Genomic DNA, 24,944 nt, shown 5'->3' with positions numbered 1-24,944 from the left:
CCACCTGTGCGCCTCTTGTTTCTTTCTGCTTCCTTGTCTACTTCCTTGTACCCACCCGAGTCGAGCTCTGTCAGTGCGTGATTCTTGCTATCGCTAAACGTAGGACTCGAGGAAGGCCATTGGCACTTCTGCTGAGAAGACAGTGCAAGTGCCTATAAAAACGACAGTTTAGGGGGGAAACAAACCAATACCCGGAAAACTGAGAGACCAGCTTTTTAATCGTCATGGTTTTATGTAAAATAAAACAGCATGTGGAAGGTATTGTAAGCGCTGTAAGTTTTTGCTCTGGTGGTGGTTTAATTTATTTTTATATTTATTTATTTATTTATTTATTTATTTATTTATTTATTTATTTATTTTTATTTTTTTTTTTTTTGAGACGGAGTCTCGCTCTGTTGCCCAGGCTAGAGTGCAGTGGCCGGATCTCAGCTCACTGCAAGCTCCGCCTCCAGGGTTCACGCCATTCTCCTGCCTCAGCCTCCCAAGTAGCTGAGACTACAGGCACCCGCCACCACGCCCAGCTAATTTTTTTGTATTTTTAGTAGAGACAGGGTTTCACCGTGTTAGCCAGGATGGAGTGTTTATTTTTAATACCCCCTATAGTCGACTACTAGATTCACACCGCTAAAACTTCTATTTTATTTTTTGAGCCATGTATTTTCCATGGCTCGAGGGGATAAAACAGTAAAACAGGAGTTGGAGTTTGGCTTTGAGGACTTTCCACACGAGTTCTCAACCCAGAATTACCATATTTAAGTGCCGTCTGCAATTCCCTAACCTGTTAAGACAATGGACTGGGGAAAATTTAGCCAAACTTTTCTGGACATGTCTTCCTATTCATTTCTGGCTTTTTGTTGCATTTACAGGTTAAAAGTTCTTCATTTCTACTAGCCTGTTTAGACTAAGTGGTCGCATTAAATTGGCAGCTGTTTTACCTTTTTGCTAGTGTTTTCATTCGCGTAAATATTATAATTAAAATCTTAAGTGTATTGGCCGGGAGCAGTGTCTCATGCCTGTAATCCCAGCGCTTTGGGAGGCCGAGGCAGGAGGATCACTCAAGCGCACGCGGAGACACACACACACACACACACACACGCACACTGGGCGCAGTGGCTCACGCCTGTAATGTCAGCACTTTGGGAATCGGAGGCAAGAGGATCACTTGAGCCCAGGAGTTCCGGACCATTCTGGGCAACATAAGGAGAATCCCCATCTCTATAAAAATGAAAAAAAAAAAAAAAAAAGCCTGGTGTGGTGGCACATGCCTGTGGTCTCAGCTACTTGGAAGGCTGAGGTGGGAGGATCACTTGGGCCCGGAAGGTCAAGCTTGGAATGAGCCCTGATTGCACCACTGCACTCCAGGCTGGGCGACAGAGCAAGGCCTTGTTACAAAAACAAAACAAAACAAAACAAAACCTCATAAGTGTATTGATTTACATTCCATTTAGATTGTCATAGATATCATTAATTTGGAAAGCATATGATTTCCAGGGTTTGTTTTTTTTTTTAAGAAAAAGACAAAATGGGGGGAGGGGGGAGGGATGGCATTGGGAGTTATACCTGATGTAAATGAGTTGATGGGTGCGGACGAGTTGATGGGTGCAACACACCAACACGGCACAAGTATACATATGTAACAAACCTGCACGTTGTGCACATGTACCCTAGAACTTAAAGTATAATTAAAAAGAAAAGAAAAAGACAAAATACTCTGTGAATGTTTATTAATTGTGGGTAGAAGTTTTGTTTCTTTGTAAAACATCACTACATTTAATAATAATTATAAGGTATCAAAGTCATTTACCTGTTTATTTATTCAGTCCCTTTGTCAGGGTTCTCCAGAAAGACAGAACCAATAGGATAGATAACAGATAGTTATAGGCCGGGCGCGGTGGCTCAAGCCTGTAATCCCAGCACTTTGGGAGGCCGAGACGGGTGGATCACGAGGTCAGGAGATCGAGATCATCCTGGCTAACATGGTGAAACCCCATCTCTACTAAGAAATACAAAAAATTCGCCGGGCGAGGTGGCGGGCGCCTGTGGTCCCAGCTACTCGGAGGCTGAGGCCGGAGAATGGCGGGAACCCGGGAGGCGGAGCTTGCAGTGAGCCGAGATCGCGCCACTGCACTCCAGCCTGGGCGACAAAGCGAGACTCCGTCTCAAAAAAAAAAAAAAAAAAAAAAAAACCAAAAAAAAACCAGATAGTTATAGATACAGATCTATGAGGAGATTTATTAGGGAATTGGATCAGAAAATTATAGAGACTGAAAAGTCCCATGACAGGCCATCTGCAAGCCGGAGACCCTGGAATGCTAGTAGCTGGTTCAGTCTAAGTTGTGAAATCTTCAAGTCTCAAGGCGGAGGGCCTGGAGTTCTGATGTCTGATAGCAGAAGGAGAAGAGTGTCTCAGCTCCAGAAGGAAAGAAAGATTTTTTCTCACCTTTTTTGTTCTGGGTCCTCGGTCAATTGGATAGTGCCCACTCACATTGAGAGCAAATCTGCCCCACTCAGTCCACTGACTCACATGCCAGTCTCCTTTGGAAATACCCTCAAAGGCACCCAGAAGTAATGCTTTACAAGTTATCTAGGTATTTCTTTTTCTTTTTTCTTTTTTTTTTTTTTTTTTTGAGACTGAGTTTCCTCTTGTTGCCCAGGCTGGAGTGCAATGATGCAATCTTAGCTCACCACAACCTCTGCCTCCCGGGTTCAAGCGATTTTCCTGCCTTAGCTTCCCTAGTAGCTGGGATTATAGCCATGCGCCACCATGCCTGGGTAATTTTGTATTTTTAGTAGAGACAGATTTTCTCCATGTTGGTCAGGCTGGTCTTAAACTCCCGACCTTAGGTGATCCTCTCACCTCAGCCTCCCAAAGTGCTGGGATTACAGACCCTCTAGGTATTTCTTAATCTGGTCAAGTTGACACCTAAAATTAACCATAACAGTCTCCATAACTAAAACATTAAGTGCTTGAAGGCAGAGACTATGACTTAAGTTTTTTTCGTATAATAGAAATTTAGTATGTCATACATGTTATGATGAGTATGTCCTCCAGAATAAAATAGGTGGCTGGGTACCGTGGCCCACACCTGTAATCTCAGCATTTTGGGAGGCCGAGGTGGGAAGATTGGTTGAGCTCAGAAGTTCAAGACCAGCCTGGGCAACATCGGGAGACCCTGTCTCTACAAAAAAATCTAAAAATAAGCTAGGTGTGGTGACAAGCGCCTGTGTTCCCAGCTACTTGGGAGTGGATCACCTGAGCTCAGGTGGCGAGGCTGCGGTAAACTGTGATCACACCACTGCACTGTAGCCTGTGTGACAGAGTGAGACCTTGTCTCCAAAAAAAAAAAAAAAAAAGGGGCCGGGCGCGGTGGCTCAAGCCTGTAATCCCAGCACTTTGGGAGGCCGAGACGGGCGGATCACGAGGTCAGGAGATCGAGACCATCCTGGCGAACACGGTGAAACCCCGTCTCTACTAAAAATACAAAAAACTAGCCGGGCGAGGTGGCGGGCGCCTGTAGTCCCAGCTACTCCGGAGGCTGAGGCAGGAGAATGGCGTAAACCCGGGAGGCGGAGCTTGCAGTGAGCTGAGATCCGGCCACTGCACTCCAGCCTGGGCGACAGAGCCAGACTCCGTCTCAAAAAAAAAAAAAAAAAGGCATTCTTTTCTCATAAGTCATATGTTTTAATGTAATTTACTATTGCATATTATAATGCAATTTACTATTACTATCGTTTGTTAAATTAAATTTCTGCCTGAGCAATGCAAGCACACCCATTTAGCATGACTTAAAGATTTCTTTTCTTTTCTTCCTTTATTTTTTGAGACAGAGTCTTGCTCAGTCACTCAGGCTGGGGTACAATGGCATGATCTGGATCACTGCGACCTCCACCTCCCAGGTTCAAGCAATTCTCCTGCCTTAGCCTCCCAAGTAGCTGGGATTGCAGGCACCTGCCATCATGCCTGGCTAATTTTTGTATTTTTGTACAGATGGGTTTTCACCATTTTGGCCAGGCTGGTCTTGAACTCCTGACCTCAGTTGATCCGCTTGCCTTAGCCTCCAAAAGTGCTGGGATTATAGGCATGAGCCACCGCGCCGGCCAAGATTTTCTTTGGTATAAATGTAGGCATGCCAGTTTCAGTGGCTCACACCTGTAATCCCAGCACTTTGGGAGGCCAAGGTGGGCAGATCACCTGAGGTCAGGAGTTTGAGACCAGCCTGGCCACCATGGTGAAACCCTGTCTCTACTAAAAATACAAAAATTAGCTGGATGTGGTGGCACATACCTGTAATCCCAGCTACGTGGGCAGCTGAGGCATGAGAATTGCTTGAACCGGGAGACAGAGGTTGCAGTGAGCTGAGATCGTGCCACCGCATTCCAGCCTGGATGACAGAGTGAGACTCTGTCTCAAAATAAATAAATTAAATAAATAAATTTAGGCAGAAATTGTATTCATACATACTGTAACTTTTCTTAATGCCCTAGACCTTTGAAATTTTTAGGTTGACTCCACACCACTGTCTGTGTTTTATTTCCTTATAAAAATTGTGTTTAATTGCTTCTGCAAAGCACACATTTCAGTGAAGAACTTTTACTAGGCATCAGTACTTTTTTCTTTTTTCTCTAACATGTATTCTTCATTATCATCATTGGTATTAAAAAGACAAACATGCAAACAAAAACAAACACACAACTATAGTAATATGTAGACTGCCCCTGGGTGGAAATGTATATTTGATACTCTTTCTGGCAACTTACTTGGCAAGTGGGCAAGGAGAAAAGACTATCAGATTCTTCCAGCAGGAATCTGGAATATGAGTTCAAATTAACTAATTCAGACCTATGTAGAAGCCACTTAAACTGAAAAGGAAATAATAGCATTTAAGAACCACTGTGCTGGCTGGGTGTGGTGACTTATATCTGTAATCCCAGCACTTTGGGAGACTGAGGCAGGCGGATCACTTGAGGTCAGGAATTCAAGACCAGCCTGGCCAACATGGTGAAACCCTGTCTCTACCGAAAATGCAAAAATTAGCCGAGTGTGCTGGGACATGCCTGTAATCCCAGCTACGTGGGAGGCTGAGGCGGGAGAATTGCTTGAACCCAGGAGGCGGAGATTGTAGTGAGCCGAGAATGCGTCACTGCACTCCAACTTGGGCAAAGAAGTGAGACTCCATCTCAAAAAAACAAACAAACAAACAACAACAACAACAACAAAAACCACTGTGCAATGAGATAGGGCATGAGGACAAAAAACAAAGGAATGCCCTGGATCTTGTGGATTTTTCCGGTTGATTTGGCTGTAACCTTAGACTCCAAGGTTAAGACAAAGCTACAGGTAATTGCCAATACATTTTCTATTATTGTGTTAATTTAACCTGTTGCCTAGATTCTTTAAATCTGTGTAATAGAATGCAGTTGTTGATTCTGTTAAAGTACTGAGTAGCCTAATTTTGTTTTAAATTCAAGCAATTCATTGGAGAGAATTAATGCTGTGATTACACTTCTAGGGTAGCCTTTCTTTTTTTTTTTTTTTGAGTCGGGGTCTCCCTGTGTCCCCCAGGCTGGAGTACAGTAGCCGGATCTCAGCTAACTGCAAGCTCCGCCTCTCAGGTTTGCCATTCTCCTGCCTCAGCCTCCCGAGTAGCTGGGACTACAGGCGCCCACCACCTCACCCGGCTAGTTTTTTGTATTTTTTAGTAAAGACGGGGTTTCACTGTGTTAGCCAGGATGGTCTCTATCTCCTGACCTCGTGATCCGCCCGTCTCGGCCTCCCAAAGTGCTGGGATTACAGGCTTGAGCCACCGCGCCAGGCCTTAGGGTAGCCTTTCAAGTGGACATTTAACAGAATACATCCCAAGGCAAGTTCATCTGATCCTGTTTTTTGTTGTTGTTTTTAGAGACAGAGTCTGGCCCTGTCACCCAGGCTGGAGTGCAGTGGCGCCATCTTGGCTCACTGCAACCTGCCCCTCCCGGGTTCAAGAAATTCTCCTGCCTCAGCCTCCCGAGTAGCTGGGACTACAGGCACACACCGCCACTCCCGGCTAATTTTTTTTTTTTTTCTAGTAGAGATAGGGTTTCACCATGTTGCCCAGGCTGGTCTCGAACTCCTGAGCTCAGGCAATCTGCCCTCCTTGGCCTCCCAAAGTGCTAAGATTACAGGCGTGAGCCACCACGCCTGACCGATTCTGTTTTATGTATAGTATTTAGAAAGTGAAAATCACTCCCCAGGGGTATTGTGAGTAATTAGAGGGTAAGCATAAAGATAGAAAAAAATTATGACCACTTATCCTAGAGTTATGCTCACTGTGTGCCAGGGATGTGGTCTTACCACATTTGGCAGAGTTTTTCTTTTCTCTTCTCTTCCCTTTTTTCTCTTCTCCTCTTCTCCTCCTCCTCCTCTCCTCCCCTTCTCCCCTCCTCCCCTTCTCCCCTCCTCCCCTTCTCCCCTCCTCCCCTTCTCCCCTCCTCCCCTCCTCTCCTCTTCTCTTTGAGACAGGATCTCACTCTGTCGCCTAGGCTGGAGTGTAGTGGTGCGATTATGACTCACTGCAACCTCTGCCTCCTAGGCACAAGCAATCTACCATCTCCTGGACTCAAGCCATCCTCCCACCTCAGCCTCCCGAGTAGCTGGGATTACAGGAACATGCCACTGCACCCGGCTAATTTTTGTATATTTTTTTTGTAGAGACGGGTTTCACCATGTTGGCCAGGCTGGTCTCGAACTCCTGGGGTCAAGCGATCTGCCTGCCTCGGCCTCCCAAAGTGCTGGGATTACAGCCATGAGTACCCGCGCCCGGCAGATTTGGCAGATTATTTAGGAGCTCTGAGACCATTCAGTTCTCAGGAAGACGTTTTATTAGTTTCTTTTTATGTGTGTATGTATATACAGTCCCCCTAGTTTTTGTTTAGTCTCACATCATCCTAAAGACATTTTTAAAAACCCTTGTAAATAAGCTGCATTAGCTTCCTTTTCCCCATTCCATAGAATTGTTTTAGTACGGATGCTGTACAAAGAGTTCATGCCTGGTGTACTAAAGGAAAGTTCTCAAGTTCTTTTTATTTTGATTTGCATCAAGAAGTCCGCTTAATTTCAGGTTCAATCATCATGGACTTAAGGCTATAGTAACTTTTGAAGATAGTTTGTAATTCGCTGTCTTTGCTGGGTTTTCTTTTCTAAGCAGGCTCATTTCTCTAGTTCAGAAACTTAGCACCCACTTATCGGGTACCCCTGGAGTCCTGGTACCGCCCACCTGGGGCGCCTACGAATCCTAGGACTTTGCGTGTTGATGGACGGATCCGCGCTGCAAGAAGTCTCGCCGCTGTCACCATTGGGCATTGGCAATTGGTTCTGGGGGAACGGCGCGGAACCAATGGGAGCCGTGGCTCCGGAGAGTCCTTGGAGCGCGCGGGAAAGAGACCAATATAAACTGTGGCGGGAGATTAGTTTTCGGGTCCTTGTCCAGTGAAGCACCGTCGGTCGGCTGGGAAGTCAGTTCGTTCTCTCATCTTCTCTCGTCTTGTTTGAACATGGTGCGGACTAAAGCAGACAGTGTTCCAGGCACTTACAGAAAAGGTGAGGCAATCGAGTGTGGTACTGGAGGGCGGGGGTCCTCCCGGCAGCCCGGCGGCGGGCGACAGACGCCAGAGGTCCCCCTGGGCCCTGTGCGCCAAACTCATCTAGCTAGCCAGGGAGCAGCCGGCCGGCCCCTTTACCTTGAAGATGAAGTCGCAGGGGCAGGGTAAGGTTATCCTGCTGTTCTGGATCGCCAGGCTCTCCTCTCCAAGCCACTGGGTCCAGGACTCGGTATCCAAATCCTCTTGCCCCTTCTGAATACCCTCTTTTGCCTCTCTTCACAGTGGTGGCTGCTCGAGCCCCTAGGAAGGTGCTTGGTTCTTCCACCTCTGCCACTAATTCGACACCAGTTTCATCGAGGAAAGGTAAGAAGAGCCCTCCTAAAATTAGGGCATCAGGCCTGGCACCTGCAAGCCCCTGGCTTGCCATGAATTTCTTTTTCTTGAGGTACTCACGCCCGAATTTCTTCCTCGCCCTGTGATATAATGAGAGAGGCTGGGCCTTTTGGCTGGCTAGGGTAGAGGTGAGGGGGGTCTCATGGAAGAGAATCTCGAACCTTGGAGTTAAGGACCAGCACAACTTATCATCAAGCCTATTTTTCTTTTCTTTTATTTTTTTAGACAGGATCTCACTTTGTCGCTCAGGTTGGAGTGCAGTGGTGCAATCACTACTCACTGCAGCCTCCACTTGTGGGGCTTAAGCAATCCTCCCACCTCAGCCTCCCAAGTAGCTGGGACTACAGGTGCATGCCAACACACCAGGCTTTTTTTTTCTATTTTTCGTAGAGACGGGGGTCTCACTATGTTGCCTAAGCTGGTCTCAAACTCCTGGGCTCAAACAATCCTCTTACTGGGATTACAGGTGTGAGCCACCGTGGCCATCCTATCAATTTTTCTTTTTTGGTTTAGTATTTTTCTTTTTCTTTTTTATTTTTTTTGAGACAGTCTTGCACTGTTGCCCAGGCTTGAGTACAATGGTGTGAACTTGGTTCACTGCAACCTCCGCCTCTTGGGTTCACACGCTTCTCCTGCCTCAGCCTCCTGAGTGGCTGGGATTACAGGTGCACACCACCACACCTGGCTAATTTTTTGTTTTAGTAGATATGGGGTTTTAGTAGATATGGGGTTTCACTATGTTGGCCAGACTGATCTCAAACTCCTGACCTCATGATCTGCCTGCCTCAGCTTCCCAAAGTGCTGGGACCACAGACGTAAGTCACCACTCCCGGCTATTATTTTTCTTAATATTGACAGAGGTTATTTAAATACTGTCAGAGGCTATTTAAAAGCCCCCTTATTAGATTAAGGGTTTGGACAATCATTGACAGTGCTGAGTGCTCATTGCAATGTCTACTAAACTTTAATAAAAATGTTTTTGTTTGCTTGTTTTTCCTTTCTTCCTTACTCTTTTTTTTTTTTTTTTTTTTTTTAAATGTAATGTCTGTGGGTTTTCTCCAACTTTGCAGCTCCTAATACTGTCTTTGGGAGAGTAGGAGTGAAACCCGGCAAGGGAAATAGTTTCACGCTGGTCCTTCTGTGCATGGAAGATGAGAAAATGCCCTGCCATCTGGTGCCTCATTCCTTTCAGTAGGAAGTTTGGCAGACAGGAAGATTAACGCTACAAGATTTAGTTAAGAACGTAAAGGGGAACACTGTTTAGGACTTCATGGGTTTTTAAGTCAATTCAAATTTCTCCCTATTCGAAACATTTCATTAGAAAACATTTACTACTTTGATCTCTTCAGATAAAAGGAAATAAAAGTTGATGAATTGTTTGAGAGTAACTTATACCCTGTACCACTAGATTAAGTTTCTTTTTCTTTTTTTTTTGAGACAGGGTCTCACTCCGTTGCCCAGGCTTGAGTGCAATGGTGCAATCACACCATATTGCAGCTTTGACCCCAGGGCTCAAATGATCCTCCCACTTCAGGCTCCTCCCAAGTAGCTGGACTGCAGGCACATGCCACCACACGCCCGCCTAATTTTTGTGTTTTTTGTAGAGACGGGGTTTCATCATGTTGCCCAGGCTTGTCTCGAACTCCTGGGCTGAAGCAATCCTCCCGCCTCAGCCTACCAAAGTGCTGGGATCACAGGCATGAGCCACCATGCTTGGCCTGACGAAATTTCATTAGAGTCACATCCCATTGTCTGGTCCACTACTGAATCACCAGAGCCGACTGAATAGGCCCTTACTGAATATACGTTGAATAAATGCATCCTTTAAGGCATTTTAAAAAATCTCTATTTTTAATCCCAATAATTGAATGTATGAAATGGGTAATATCCTTATTTTAAAGATAAGGAAATTTAATCTCAGTTTATATAACTTGATAAAGGTCACACAACTAAATCAGTAGAGTTAGGTTTGAATCTGTTGCTGCTGTACATTTTTTTTTTGTTTTTGTTTTTTGAGACAGTCTCGCTCTGTCACCAAGGCTGGAGTGCAGTGGTGTGATCTCGGCTCATTGCAACCTCTGCCTTCCAGGTTCAAGCAATTCTTCTGCCTCAGCCTCCTGAGTAGCTGGAATTACAGGCATGCACCACCACACCCGGCTAATTTTTGTATCTTTAGTGGAGACAGGGTTTCACCTTGTTGACCAGGCTGCTCTCTAGTGCCTGACCTCATGATCCGACTGCCTCGGCCTCACGAAGTGCTAAGAGTACAGGCGTGAGCCACCACGCCCAGCTGCTGCTGTATGTTTTCTAGTAGTAAAAGCATTCCTGTAAGGATCCTTTGGGAAAATTGTGAACCAAAAGATCACTGTCTTTTATATACCATTCCTTCTTTTGGAGGCCAAGGCAGGAGGGTTGCCTCAGCCAGGAGTTTCAGACCAACCTGGGCAACATGGCAAAATCCCATTGCTATTTTTATAAATGTAAATAAATAAATAAGTACAAACACTATAACTTCAGAGTCTATATGGAAACAACTTTTGTAAGTGTTCTTTAACAAGTAGAGTTGTTAAAGCAAATGTTTTAGCTTAAAGCAAAAGATTTGTAGTAACTGAATAATTTGTTCCTGGTCATTACTTTATAAAAAGGCAAAAATTTTCCCTTAATTTCTCCTTATATTACTGTTTAAAAATAACCAGGAATTGGCTGGGCGGGGTGGCTCATGCTTGTAATCCCAGCACTTTGGGAGGCCAAGGTGGGCGGATCACAAGGTCAGGAGATCAAGACCATCCTGGCTAGAACAGTGAAATCCTGTCTCTACTAAAAATAAAAAAATTAGGCCGGGCGCGGTGGCTCAAGCCTGTAATCCCAGCACTTTGGGAGGCCGAGACGGGCGGATCACGAGGTCAGGAGATCGAGACCATCCTGGCAACATGGTGAAACCCCGTCTCTACTAAAAAAAATACAAAAAACTAGCTGGGCGAGGTGGCGGGCGCCTGTAGTCCCAGCTACTCGGGAGGCTGAGGCAGGAGAATGGCGTAAACCCGGGAGGCGGAGCTTGCAGTGAGCTGAGATCCGGCCACTGCACTCCAACCCGGGCGACAGAGCGAGACTCTGTCTCAAAAAAAAAAAAATAAATAAATAAATAAATAAATAAATAAATTAGCCAGGCATAGTGGCATGCGCCTGTAGTCCCAACTGCTAGGAAGGCTGAGGCAGGAGAATGTCATGAAGCCGGGAGGCAGAGCTTGCAGTGAGCTGAGATCATGCCACTGTACTCCAGCCTGGGCAACAGAGTGAGACTCCATCTCCCAAAAAAAAAAAAAAAAATTAGCTGGGCGTGGTGGCGGGTGCCTGTAATCCCAGCTACTCGGGACACTGAGGCAGGAGAATCACTTGAACTCGGGAGGCAGAGGTTACAGTAAGCTGAGATTGTGCCACTGCACTCCAGCCTAGGCAACAGAGCTAGACTCCGTAATAAAAAAAAAAAAAAAAAAAGAAAAAAAGAAAACCACCAGGAACTGGATTTCTCTTTTGAATTGAAAAGGAGCCAGGTGCTTTGAAAAATGGAATCTACTTTTGTGGAGACTTTCACATTGCCTCTTATACGTGCTTTAACTAAATGACCTTAGTAAGTAAAATGTTAGCACTTTATACTACATGGTCCTATCTTAGGAAAAAGTGTGTCAAACTTCAGTATGTCAGTACATTTAAGAATATACGTATTTTGAGATAGAGTCTCGCTCTGTTGCCAGACTGGGGTGTGCAGTGGTGTGGTCTTGGCTCACTGTAATCTCCGACTCCCTGGTTCAAGTGACTCTCCTGCCTCAGCCTTCCGAGTAGCTGGGAATACAGGCACGTGCCACTACACCCAGCTAATTTTTGTATTTTTAGTAGAGATGGGGTTTCACCATGTTGACCAGGTTGGTCTCGAACTCCTGACTTTGTGATCCACCCTCCTCAGCCTCCCAAAGTGCTGGGATTACAGGCATGAGCCACTGCGCCTGGCAAGAGTATTTGAATAGCTCTGCTTGTGGACAAAATATAAAGATATTTTTCAGTTGTAAAAATTCTGTTACTACTGTTTTTGCTAAGATAACCATCACAGAGTTTATTGGTTGAATACAGCTTTATTGTGTCACATTTTCTAATTCTTTCAGTTGTATATCTTAAATAAAGATTATTTGATACCTTTGAGAATTTGATCTTACAGAAGGAATTAAGTTGTTTAAGGAATGGCGATTGTATTCTTAGCACTTATCTAGTTCCATCTGTTTATATTTTACAGCTGAAAATAAATATGCAGGAGGGAATCCCGTTTGCGTGCGCCCAACTCCCAAGTGGCAGAAAGGAATTGGAGAATTCTTTAGGTTGTGCTCTAAAGATTCTGAAAAAGAGAATCAGATTCCTGAAGAGGCAGGAAGCAGTGGCTTAGGAAAAGCAAAGAGAAAGTAAGTTGTTATATTCTGGAATATAAAGAAAATATTTATCTCACGCCTGTAATCCCAGCACTTTGGGAGGCCGAGGTGGAAGGATCACTTGAGGCCAGGAGTTTGAGACTAGCCTGGCCAACATGGGGAAACCCTGTCTCTACTAAAAGTACAAAATTAGCTGGGTGTGATGGTGCACACCTCTGGTCCCAGCTACTCAGGAGGCTGAAACAAAAGAATTGCTTGGTGCAGCAAACCACCATGCACACATAAACCTGTGTAACAAAACTGCATGTTCTGCACATGTATCTCATTTTCGCACCACCGCACTCCAGCCTGGGGTACAGAGTGAGACTCTGTCTCAAAAAAAATTAAAAAATAAATAAATAAATAAAATATTTATCTTCTTGGAAGTAAAGGACATATAGGATATTGAGTCAATTTTCTCTTCAAGCTGATAAGAAAATGCAAAAAAAGTTCTTTAAAACTTCTACTAATTTCTTATTATAACTCACTCCCAAATTTCTTTTTTTTTTTTCTGAGACAGTCTTGCTGTGTTGCCCAGGCTGGAGGGCAGTGGTGCTATCTCAGCTCACTGCAACCTCCGTCTCCCGGGTTCAAGCAATTTTCCTGCCTCAGCCTCCCAAGTAGCTGGGATTACAGGCATGTGCCACCATGCCCAGCTAATTTTCGTATTTTCAGTAGAGACAGGGTTTCACCTTGTTGGCCAGGCTGGTCTTGAACTCTTGACTTCGTGATCTACCCACCTTAGCCTCCCAAATTACAGGATTACAGGCGTGAACCACTGCACCCAGCCACCAAATTTCAAACATTAGTAAAAAGTATTCTTTTTACTCTTCCCAATCTCTCAAAGAGGATCATTTCCCATTCACATAAGTGCTATGTCATTAACCATGAACTTAGTGTATTGAGTCCTTAAGTTTTACTGTCTTTTTCCTTTAGGCTTTTCTTACAAGGGAATTTCCATGTTGGCTTATCTAGCTTGAATTCCATTAATCCTGCCCTTTAAAAAACTACCAGTTCAACTTCCACAAGAAATATATAACCAGGCTGGGTGCGGTGGCTCATGCCTGTAATCCTAGCACTTTGGGAGGCTACAGTGGGCAGATTGCTTGATCTCAGGAGTTCCAGACCAGCCTGGGCAACATGGTGAGACCCCTTCTCTACCAAGAGGGTGGTGGCGCCGCCTATAATCCCAGCCACTCGGGAGGCTGAGGTGGGAGAATCGCTTGACCCTGGGAGATGAAGTTTGCGGTGAACCGAGCTCCCATCACCGTACTCCAGCATGGGTGACAAAGTGATACCCTGTGTCAAAAATAAGAATAGAAATAGGCCGGGCGCGGTGGCTCACCCCTGTAATCCCAGCACTTTGAGAGTCCGAGGTGGGCAGATCACGAGATCAGGAGGTCAAGACCATCTTGCAACATGGTGAAACCCCGTCTCTACTAAAAATACAAAAAATTAGCCGGGCGTGCTTGTAATCTCAGCTACTCAGGAGGCTGAGGCAGGAGAATTGCTTGAACCTGAGAGGTGTTGGTTGCAGTGAGCTGAGATTGCGCCACTGTACTCCAGCCTAGGGTACAGAGTGAGACTCCATCTCAAAAAAAAATCAAGTAAAATAAAAATAAAAAATATCACCAATATGGAAAAGTTGGAAAATATAGAAATCCCCATCACCTGGAACCAACCAAGACTAATACCATGGTGTATTGTCTTTACAACTTCTCTGTAAGTACATAAGAATAGTGAAAAACAAAAAGTAGGGATAAAACTATACACACCAAACTTGGTGTGCAACCTTTAAAAAAAAGTTTCCAAGTTTCATTCATCCATTATATTTCATGAATATCTCCTTCCTTCCTTCCTTCCTTCCTTCCTTCCTTCCTTCCTTCCTTCCTTCCTTCCTTTTTTTTTTTTCTGATATGAGGGTCTCACTCTGTCACCCAGGAGATAATGCAGTGGCCCAATCTTCGCTCACTTCAACCTCCGCCTCCTGGGTTCAATTGATTCTCCCACCTCAGCCTTCCAAGTAGCTGGAATTACAGGCATGTGCCATAGAGTTCAGCTAATTTTTTGTATTTTTGGTAGAGATGAGGTTTCACCAGATTGCCTAGGCTGGTCTTGAACTCCTGAGCTCAGGTAATCTGCTTTCCTTGGCCTCCCACTGTGCTGGGATTACAGGCATAAACTGCCACACCTGGCCAGTGTACAAACTTTTTTTATTTTTTATTTTTTTTGAGACGGAGTTTCGCTCTGTTGCCCAGGCTGGAGTGCAGTGTGCAATCTCGGCTCACTGCAACCTCTGCCTCCCAGGTTCACGCCAGTCTCCTCCCTCAGCCTCCTGAGTAGCTGGGACTACAGGTGCCTGCCACCACACCCAGCTAATTTTGTTGTATTTTTAATAGAGACGGGGTTTCACTGTGTCAGCCAGGATTGTCTCAATTTCTTGACCTCATGATCTGCCCGCCTCAGCCTCCCAAAGTGCTGGGATTACAGGCATGAGCCACCGTGCCCAGCCACAGACTTTTTAAGAAGCTAATTAAACCATACCTTTTACATTTTTAATGACAGGAAAATGCTCCGATAATTGTTAACTCAAAATTCTGGATACAAAAGTACAATCTTTACTGTGTAAATACATGTATATGTACTATATGAAAATATACCACATATCAATGCTTATCTCTGGGTAAAAACCTCTTCTCATACTGTATGCTAACAACTTTTAACAACAAAGATGCATCACTTTTAAGAATCAAGAAAAATTTCTGAAGGTCATATGAGACAGAAAAAAAATACAAGGGAAAAATCATGCTACTTGGGAAAAAAAGATTCGAAACCTGCCTTTTTATAGATTTGTAATTAATAAGGTCCAGACTTTCTTTTTTTTGTTTTGTTTTTTGAGATGGAGTCTCGCTCTGTCACCCAGGCTGGAGTGCAGTGGCACGATCTCGACTCACTGCAAGCTCCACCTCCCAGGTTCATGCCATTCTCCTGCCTCAGCCTCCCGAGTAGCTGGGACTACAGGCACCCACCACCACGCCTGGCTAATTTTTTGTATTTTCAGTAGAGATGGGATTTTACCGTGTTAGCCAGGATGGTCTCGATCTCCTGACCTTGTGATCCGCCCACCTTGGCCTCCCAAAGTGCTGGGATTACAGGCGTGAGTCACCGCGCCTGGCCAGGTCCAGGCTTTCTAAACAACTTAAATGTTTTGTTTCAAAACAAAGTATTTGCCTGGATGTAGGAGGAAAGAGAGTGATGTCACTGCCATTATGATGCCCCTTGAATATAAAACCCTACTTGCTATCTCCCCTGCACCAGCCAGGAGCCACCCATCCTCCAGCACACTGAGCAGCAAGCTGGACACACGGCACACTGATCCAAATGGGTAAGGGGATGGTGGCCATGCTTAGTCTGGGTCTACTGCTTCTGGCGCTGCTCCTACCCGTTCTGGTTTCTTCGTTTGTTCCTTTAACCAGCATGCCGGAAGCTACTGCAGCCGAGACCACAAAGCCCTCCAACAGCGCCCTACAGCCTACAGCCAGTCTCCTTGTGGTCTTGCTTGCCCTTCTACATCTCTACCATTAAGAGACAGGTCAAGAAACAGCTACAGTTCTCCAACTCATACTCTAAAACCGAATCCAAATGGTGCCTAGAAGTTCAGTGTGGCAAGGAAAAAAACCAGGTCTTCATCAAATCTACTAATTTCACTCCTTATTTTATTAACAGAGAAACGCTTGAGAGTCTCAAACTGGACTGGTTTAAAGAGCATCTGAAGGATTGGACTAGATGATAAATGCCAATATTAAAACTGTTGGAGTTTCATGTATAAGACAGAGGAGAAAGACAACATCAAAAATTAGTTAAAGAGATTATTAAGCGTGGCTTAAGAAATATGGACACTTAAAACTCTATCTTGAAAAAAAACCTCTTTTTTGATAATAATAATTTCACTTTCATCTAGAGAAAAAGGATGAACTATGGAATGGAGATTCAGTTTTCATTTTAGTTTGTTAAATCTGCAAGGCTGTAAAATGATTAGGTAGTATAAAAAGCTTCCATAATTCTATTTATTATATATGTACATTGGAAGAAACTACCAGATGTTACTATAAATATTCTCTGTATTGTTTCAGCCATCCTAATTTAATGCTGATATGCTCTAGATTTACATTGCTAAGTTTCACTCCTCTTGGGCACTTAACTCTGTTTCTTTTGTTTGTTTGTTTTGAGATGGAGTCTCACTCTGTCGCCCAGGCTGGAGTACAGTGGTGCCATCTTTGCTCACTGCAACCTCTGTCTCCTGGGTTCAAGCGTTTTTTGTGCCTTTCTTGAGTAACTGGGATTACAGGTGCACGCCACCACACCCAGCTAATTTTTGTATTTTTAGTGGAGACGGGATTTCACCATGTTGGCCAGGATGGTCTCGATCTCCTGACCTCATGATCTGCCCACCTTGGCCTCCCAAAGTGCTGGGATTACAGATGTGAGCCACCGCTCCCGGCCAAGGGCACTTAACTCTTTAGTCTAGGGCTTTGGATTTGCCATTGCATTTGACTTTCTATGTGGTAATTGAAATGTGCCAGAGCAATGATAGACTGGAATCTACTCCAAATCCAAGCATGACTAATTCTTGCATATACACTTAAAAGTGAAATAGTAGGCATTTCCTATCACCCATTCCAATTCAACAAGAATGCCAGATTTTTTAGTTACCATACTTAACTGGATTCCAAAAATTAGAAGTACATTGACTTCAACTAATTTTAAAATAGTGCCTTTTTTATCTTTGTATATGTCAAGTAATTTTCACAACTTAACTGGTTTTTTTTTTTTTTTTTTTTTTTTTTTTTGAGGCGGAGTCTTGCTCTGTCGCCCAGGCTGGAGTGCAGTGGCACTATCTCAGCTCACTGCAAGCTCCGCCTCCTGGGTTCACGCCATTCTCCTGCCTCAGCCTCCCGAGTAGCTGGGACTACAGGCGCCTGCCACCACCCCCGGCTAATTTTTTTTTTTTGTATTTTTAGTAGAGATGGGGTTTCACCGTGTTAGCCAGGATGGTCTTGATCTCCTGACCTCGTGATCCACCCACCTCGGCCTCCCAAAGTGCTGGGATTACAGGCTTGAGCCACTGCGCCCGGCCTTAACTGATTTTTTTTTGGTGTAGGAGGTGAGTTAAAATTTGATCTCTTTTGAAGGCATATTTGATTAATCTTGAAATTATGAGGTGACTTTGTACATGTTGAATAATTTTTACAACTTAAAAATTGATCATTTTTTGTGCAGAAGGTGGGTTAAAAAAGTTGATCTGGGCAGGCACGGTGGCTCACGCCTGTAATCCCAGCACTTTGGGAGGCTGAGGCGGGCAGATCACGAGGTCAGGAGATAGAGACCATCCTGGCGAACATGGTGAAACCCCGTCTCTACTAAAAATACAAACAAATTAGCCAGGCGTGGTGGCGGGTGCCTGTAGTCCCAGCTACTCGGGAGGCTGAGGCAGGAGAATGGCGTGAACCCGGGAGGTGGAGCTTGTAGGGAGCCGAGATCATGCCACTGCACTCCAGCCTGGGCGACAGAGCGAGACTCCGTCTCAAAAAAAACAAAAACAACAAAAAAAACCATGTTGATCTGGGCCAGGCACGGTGGCTAATGCCTGTAATCCTAGCACTTTGGGAGGCCAAGGTGGGTGGACCACTTGAGACCAGGAATTCAAGACCATCCTGGCGAACATGGTGAAACTCGGTCTCTACTACAAATACAAAAATTAGCTGGATATGGTGGCACACACCTGTAATCCCAGCTACTCAGGAGGCTGAGGCACAAGAATCACATGAACCCTGGAGGTGGAGTGAGCCAAGATTGCGCCACTGCACTCCAGCCTGGATGACACAGCGAGACTCTGTCTCAAAAAAAAATTGATCTGTTGGCCGGGCGCGGTGGCTCAAGCCTGTAATCCCAGCACTTTGGGAGGCCGAGACGGGTGGATCACAAGGTCAGGAGATCGAGACCATCCTGGCTAGCATGGTGAAACCCCGTCTCTACTAAAAAAATACAAAAAACTAGCCAGGCGCCGTGGCGGGCGCCTGTAGTCCCAGCTACTCGGGAGGCTGAGGCAGGAGAATGGCGTGAACCCGGGAGGCGGAGCTTGCAGTGAGCTGAGATCCGGCCACAGCACTCCAACCTGGGCGACAGAGCGAGAGACTCCGTCTCAAAAAAAAAAAAAAAAAAAAAAAAAAAAAAAAAAAAAGGACACTCCATGAAATCTTTGGTTCACATGGTCACACACTGATGCTTAGTTGTTCCTGTATCCCATATGGCCATAGTAGCTTTAATAAGTCTTAAGGCAATGTTTGCCATCTTTAGAAACCTACAAGGGAACAAACAGATCCAACAGATCTTGACCTATGGTATATGTGACTGAACAGTCCCTTTTACTTCTTATTTGTACGTTCTATATCTGTTACATCTGTTTTGGATTGTACGTTGTGTTTGGAATGGATTTGCCTCGAACACAAACTAGATAAAAATAGATGGCTGAATGAGTAACTAAAACAAAGTATTTGACATATGAAAGCATATAAAATATTAAGAATTATTCATTATAAAAGTTAGCTGAGTATGGTGGCACGTGCCTCTGATCTTAGCTACTGGGGAGGCTGAGATAGGAGAATCACTTGAACCTGGGAGGCAGAGGTCGCAGTGAGCCATCACTGCACTCCAGCCTGGGCAACAAAGCGAGACTCCATCTCGAAAAAAAGAAATTATTCATTGCTGTTCAGAAGCTCATTTGGTAAATGGTAATTGAGTGCCTATGATCCATGTTGTGAGTTATTTACAGTAACTAAATCTTAGGCTTTGTTGTTATATCACTATCATGATTTCTGGTTTCCATAAAAATCAACAACCAAAGGGATACCTTTTTTTTTTTTTTTTTAGAGATAGGATTTTGCTGTTACCCAGCCTGGAGTGCAGTGGTAGGATCATAGCTCGCTGCAGCCTTGACTTCTTGTACTCAAGCAATCTTCCCACTTCAGCCTCCTGAGCAGCTGGGACTATAGATGCATGCCATTGCTCCTGGCTAATTTTAAATTTTTAGTGGAGACCACGCCTTGCTATGTTGCTTAAGCTGGACTTGAACTCCTGGACTCAAGCAATCCTACCACCTCAGCCTCCCAAAGTGTTGGGATTACGCTGAGCCATGATGCCTGGCCCCAAAGAGATACATTTTGGATAGAGCTTTTTAATAAGCTTGCTTTCCTGATCCTATAAATTTCTTCTAGTTCTCTCTCAATGTCTGGTACCATTCTTCCTTGTTCTTTTTTCCAATAGGGATAAGCTAATAGTCAAGACTAGCTTTAGAATATATTTCAGACTTCTTGAATTACTTGTGACTTACATTAAGGAAATAAAATATTTAGCAACATAGCCAAATGTGACTATAACACGGGTCATCACAGGAATAAAACCTATATTGTAGCCTTTCCACCATATGAAAAGAGATTACACATATATTCTCATAAAGCACTTTAATCCATGGTATTATAAAATCTGTGACATAAACCTAGGTAATAGAGGTTTATATTATTTCTTTAGGTCCTGTTCTTAGATTTGCCATTGTTTAGGAGCATTGTAATGACCCCTTTATTGAAATAATAAATGAGTTTATTAGAAAGGATTTATGATATAAACTCTCTATGGAATATGGTTATTCCCATGGCCTTATTTTTTTTCTCAAAGGCAGGGTAAACTCCCAGTAGTTGCATGGGGTAAGAGTCAGAATCAAGAAAGACTATCTACTTAAACCTTTAACAGAGTTATGATGCCTAAAGTAAATCAGGCCTTTGCACAAAGGAAGTCTGGGTTATGATAATGTTCATTTGTTAATTTGATTTAATTTCCAGGAAAATACAATGAAGATATCTTTGTTATCTAACAACGAGTTAATGATAATCTTTTTTTGTTTTTGTTTTTGTTTTGAGATGGAGTTTTTGCTCTTGTTGCCCAGGCTGGAGTCTGCCTCCTGGGTTCAAGTGATTCTCCTGCCTCAGCCTCCTGTGTAGCTGGGATTACAGGCATGTGCCACCATGCCCAACTAATTTTTTTGTATTTTTAGTAGAGACGGGGTTTCATTATGTTGGCCAGGCTGGTCTCGAACTCCTGACCTCAGGTGATCCACCTGCCTTGCTTGGCCTCCCAAAGTGCTAGGATTACAGGCATGAGCCACCGCCCCCAGCCATTAACGATAATCTTTTTTTTTTTTTTTTTTTTTGAGATGGAGTCCCGCTCTGTCACCCAGGCTGGAGTGCAGTGGCGAGATCTGGGCTCACTGCAAGCTCCACCTCTTGGGTTCACACCATTCTGCCTCAGCCTCTCTAGTAGCTGGGACTACAGGCACCGACCACCACGCCTGGCTAATTTTTTTGTTTTTTTTTTGGTAGAGACAGGGTTTCACCGTGTTAGCCAGGATGGTCTTGATCGCCTGACCTTGTGATCTGCCCGCGTCGGCCTCCCAAAGTGCTGGGATTACAGGTGTGAGCCACTGTGCCTGGCTAATGATAATCTTATACCAAATCTGAGTGCCTTCATTTTTACTTCCTTCTTTCACTACCTAGTTCTATGACTATCAAGGATTGCTGGATCTGATTTGAAAACCAAGAATTTTAGAGCAGATCTCACAAATCTTTGTCAACTCTAATAAACCAAAAAAAAGTAGTTTTTGATTAAGTTTTGAATGGACTTTTCCTCCATAAAAAGTGTAATGAGGCTGGGCACGGTGGCTCATGCCTGTAATGCCAGCACTTTGGGAGGCCAAGGCAGGCGGATCATGAAGTCAAGAGATCAAGACCAGCCTTGCCAACATGGTGAAACCCCGTCTCTACTAAAAATACAAAAAAATTAGCTGGGCGTGGTGGTGCGTGCCTGTAGTCCCAGCTACTTGGGAGGCTAATGCAGGAGAATCGCTTGAACCCAGGAGGCAGAGGTTGCAGTGAGCCGAGATCGCGCCACTGCACTCCAGCCTGGTGACAGAGTGAGACCTTGTCTCAAAAAAAAAAAAAACCTGTAATCAGTACAAAATGACTTTGTTTTTTGTTTGTTTTTTTTTTTTTGAGACGGAGTTTCGCTCTTGTTGCCCAGGTTGGAGTGCAATGGCTCAGTCTTGGCTCATGGCAACCTCCGCCTCCTAGGTTCAAGCGATTCTCCCGCCTGAGCCTCCCAAGTAGCTGGGATTACAGGCACCTGCTGCCATGCCCAGCTAATTTTTTTTTTTTTTTTTTTTTTTGAGACAGAGTCTCGCTCTGTCGCCCAGGCTGGAGTGCAGTGGCCGGATCTCAGCTCACTGCAAGCTCCGCTTCCCAGGTTTACGCCATTCTCCTGCCTCAGCCTCCCGAGTAGCTGGGACTACAGGTGCCCGCCACCTCGCCCGGCTAGTTTTTTGTATTTTTTAGTAGAGACAGGGTTTCACCGTGTTCGCCAGGATGGTCTCGATCTCCTGATCTCGTTATCTGCCCGTCTCGGCCTCCCAAAGTGCTGGGATTACAGGCTTGAGCCACCGTGCCCAGCCTAATTTTTGTATTTTTAGTAGAGATGGGTTTCACCATTTTGGCCAGGCTGGTCTTGAACTCCTGACCTCAGGTGATCCACCCGCCTCAGCCTCCCAAAGTGGTGAGATTAGAGGCACGAGCCATAGTGCCCTGCCTGACTTTGGGATAATGTAAATTATTTTTCAAATGCTGCAACTATTCTAACAATTTTGGGGATTTTCTTTTTTCTTCTTTTTTTTTTTTTTTTTGGACACAGAATCCTGCTCTGTTTCCCAGGCTGGAGTGCAGTGGCACAATCAATCATGGCTCACTGCAACCTTGAAGTAATCCTCCTGCCTCAGCTTCCTGAGTAGCTGGAACTATAGGCATGTGCCACCACGACCAGCTAATTTTTTTTAGACAGGGTCTCTGTCCCCAAGGCTGGAGTGCAATGGCACGGTCTCAGCTCACTTCAACCTCCACCCACCACACTCAAGCGATTCTCCTGGCTTAGCCTCCCAAGTAGCTGGGATTACAGGCACACACCACCATTGCCCGGCTATTTTTGTATTTTTAGTAGAGATGGGGTTTCACCATGTTGGCTAGGCTGGTCTCGAACTCCTGACCTCAGATGTTCCACCCACCTTGGCCTCCCAAAGTGCTGGAATTACAGGCATGAGCCACCGACCCCGGCCTGATTTTTTATTTTTTGTAGAGATGGGGTGTCACTAAGTTTCCCAGGTTGATCTCAAACTCTTGGGCTTAAGCAATCCTCCTCAGGCTGGTCTCAAACTCTCGGACTCAAGCAATCCTTCTGCCTCATCCTCCCAAAGTGCTGGGATTACAGGTGTAGTCACTGTGCCTGGCCAATCTGGGGTTTTTCCTAATTAGTTAATGTAATCATGGTTCAAAAGAGTATAGTCAAATGACAACTTGCTATATGTTTTCTCTGCTAAAGTGGATTGGTTAATTTTTTTACTTTTTGTTATCACAAAGTTCTTGCTGAAGGATTATATTGTTTATCAATCCATTTAATATGTTGAAATAATATTCTATATAAATAGATTCCCTTTTTTAATAAAAACGACAACGTAGTCTAAAGGAGAAACACTGATTCTGAAAATTAACAGGCAAATAAATTGTTAAAAATTTTGTTGCATTAATACTTGAAATTTGTAGGTGTTTGTTAATTAATGAAGTTTAATTTTCTTTCACTTCTAGTCATTTAACCAGATCTACTGCACTATTAATTAGTGTTCCTGATTTGTATAGGTTGGTAACTATTTTTTTCAAACAGCTGATACTTGGATGGCTACTGATGTTCTCTCTTCTTTCCACAGAGAGTGTCCTTTGCAGCCTGATCACACAAATGATGAAAAAGAATAGAACTTTCTCATTCATCTTTAAATAACGTCTCCTTGTTTACCCTGGTATTCTAGAATGTAAATTTACATAAATGTGTTTGTTCCAATTAGCTTTGTTGAACAGGCGTTTAATTAAGAAATTTAGGCTTAAATTTAGATGTTCAAAAGTAGTTGTGAAATTTGAGAATTTGTAAGACTAATTATGGTAACTTAGCTTAGTATTCAGTATAATGCATTGTTTGGTTTCTTGTACCAAATTAAGTGTCTTGTTCTTGCTAAAATCTAGTCATTGCATTGTGTTCTAATTACAAGTATGTGGTATTTGAGATTTGCTTAAATTGTTGTACTGCTGCCATTTTTATTGGTGTTTGATTATTGGAATGGTGCCATATTGTCACTCCTTCTATTTGCTTTAAAAAGCAGAGTTAGACTTTTGCACATTAAAAAAAATTCAGTATTAATTAAATCTTACTTACTCTACCCTTTTTTTGTCAAGGAGGCCAAAGACGCAATGTCGAAAAACCTTGGGTGGATATCTTCTCTTTAAAAAAATTTAAAGATAATTTGGTCTTGAGGGTTTAAACGGTTGAAAATGCCTCTGCACAGCAATAACAAAAAAGATAAAATACTAGGATAGAATCATGGTGGGCACAGTGGCTTCTTAGGAGGCTGAGGAGGGAGGTTTGCTTGAGTCCAGGAGTTGGAGACCAACCCAAGCAACATACAGAAACCCTATCTCTAAAAAAATTTTAAAACAGACCGGGCACAGTGGCTCACACCTGTAATCCCAGCACTTTGGGAGGCCAAGGTAGGTGGATTACCTGAGATAGGAGTTCAAGACCAGCCTAGCCAACATGGTGAAACTCTGTGTCTACTAAAAATGAAAAAATGAGCCAGGCATGGTGGCACATGCCTGTAATCCCAGCTACTCAGGAGGCTGAGGCAGGAGAATCGCTTGAACACGGGAGGCGGAGGTTGCAGTGAGCCAGGATAGTGCCACTGCACTCCAGCCTGAGCAACAGAGTGAGACAATGTCTTTAAAAAAAAAAAAAAGAAAAAAATGTAAACAATAATAAAAAAAAATTAGCCTGGCATGGTGGCATGCACAGTGGAACCAGATCCCCTCTCTTAAAAAAAAGAATTTTTCCTAGGATATGCATTTGATTTGCTATCATAAAATACAATTTTAAAGTTTGAAGTCAATATAACATGAAAGGCAAATCATTCCATAAACCCATAGGCTTGGCAAAACTCCTCAGAGCTACTATGACATTTTTCAACATAACCAGAGGTATAATTGAAGAAGTAGGTATAATATTCCTCATCACACTTTTTGCAACAGCCTGTAGTCAAAATTAATCATTTTAGTAGGCATATTTTTCTGAAATATGTTTGTAATAAGTGTATACTTATTTTTACAATACACTATCCATTTGTGTGCTTCCTAAAGTTATATCCTATTTTATTCTTTCCAAATACAAATCAGAGCATTGACCTGATTTTAACACCTTCCAAACTGTTTGAGTCCTGATGATCGTAGATTATATTTTTTGCTTTGTCTTTTAGAGGTGGATATTATTAAACAGAATGTTACTGAATTGGGAGCTGAGTTTCTAAAACCCCAAGTATTTATTCGATAA

General features: G+C 43.8%; 1 protein-coding gene across 2 annotated transcripts; it reads left to right on the top strand.

Annotated features, from left to right (window-relative positions):
- The first annotated feature begins 7,381 nt into the window (after positions 1-7,381).
- On the top strand, positions 7,382-23,770 carry PCLAF (PCNA clamp associated factor). Of its 2 annotated transcripts, XM_008016300.3 has the most exons (4): positions 7,382-7,576; positions 7,861-7,941; positions 12,257-12,419; positions 23,281-23,770. In XM_008016300.3, exons 1-4 carry the CDS (start codon positions 7,531-7,533, stop codon positions 23,324-23,326), a joined length of 336 nt encoding a protein of 111 aa, XP_008014491.1. In that variant the 5' UTR covers positions 7,382-7,530; the 3' UTR covers positions 23,327-23,770. The 2 variants fall into 2 exon arrangements, with proteins under 2 accessions (XP_008014491.1, XP_008014489.1); XM_008016298.3 differs by lacking the exon at positions 12,257-12,419 and having other exon boundaries at positions 7,427-7,576.
- The last annotated feature ends 1,174 nt before the right edge of the window (positions 23,771-24,944 follow it).

This window comes from Chlorocebus sabaeus, chromosome 26 (genome assembly GCF_047675955.1).
Source record: "Chlorocebus sabaeus isolate Y175 chromosome 26, mChlSab1.0.hap1, whole genome shotgun sequence".
In the NCBI taxonomy this organism is placed as follows: Eukaryota; Metazoa; Chordata; class Mammalia; order Primates; family Cercopithecidae; genus Chlorocebus; species Chlorocebus sabaeus.
Note: the sequence above shows the minus strand (reverse complement) of the source record. Positions and strands in the feature narration are given on the sequence as shown.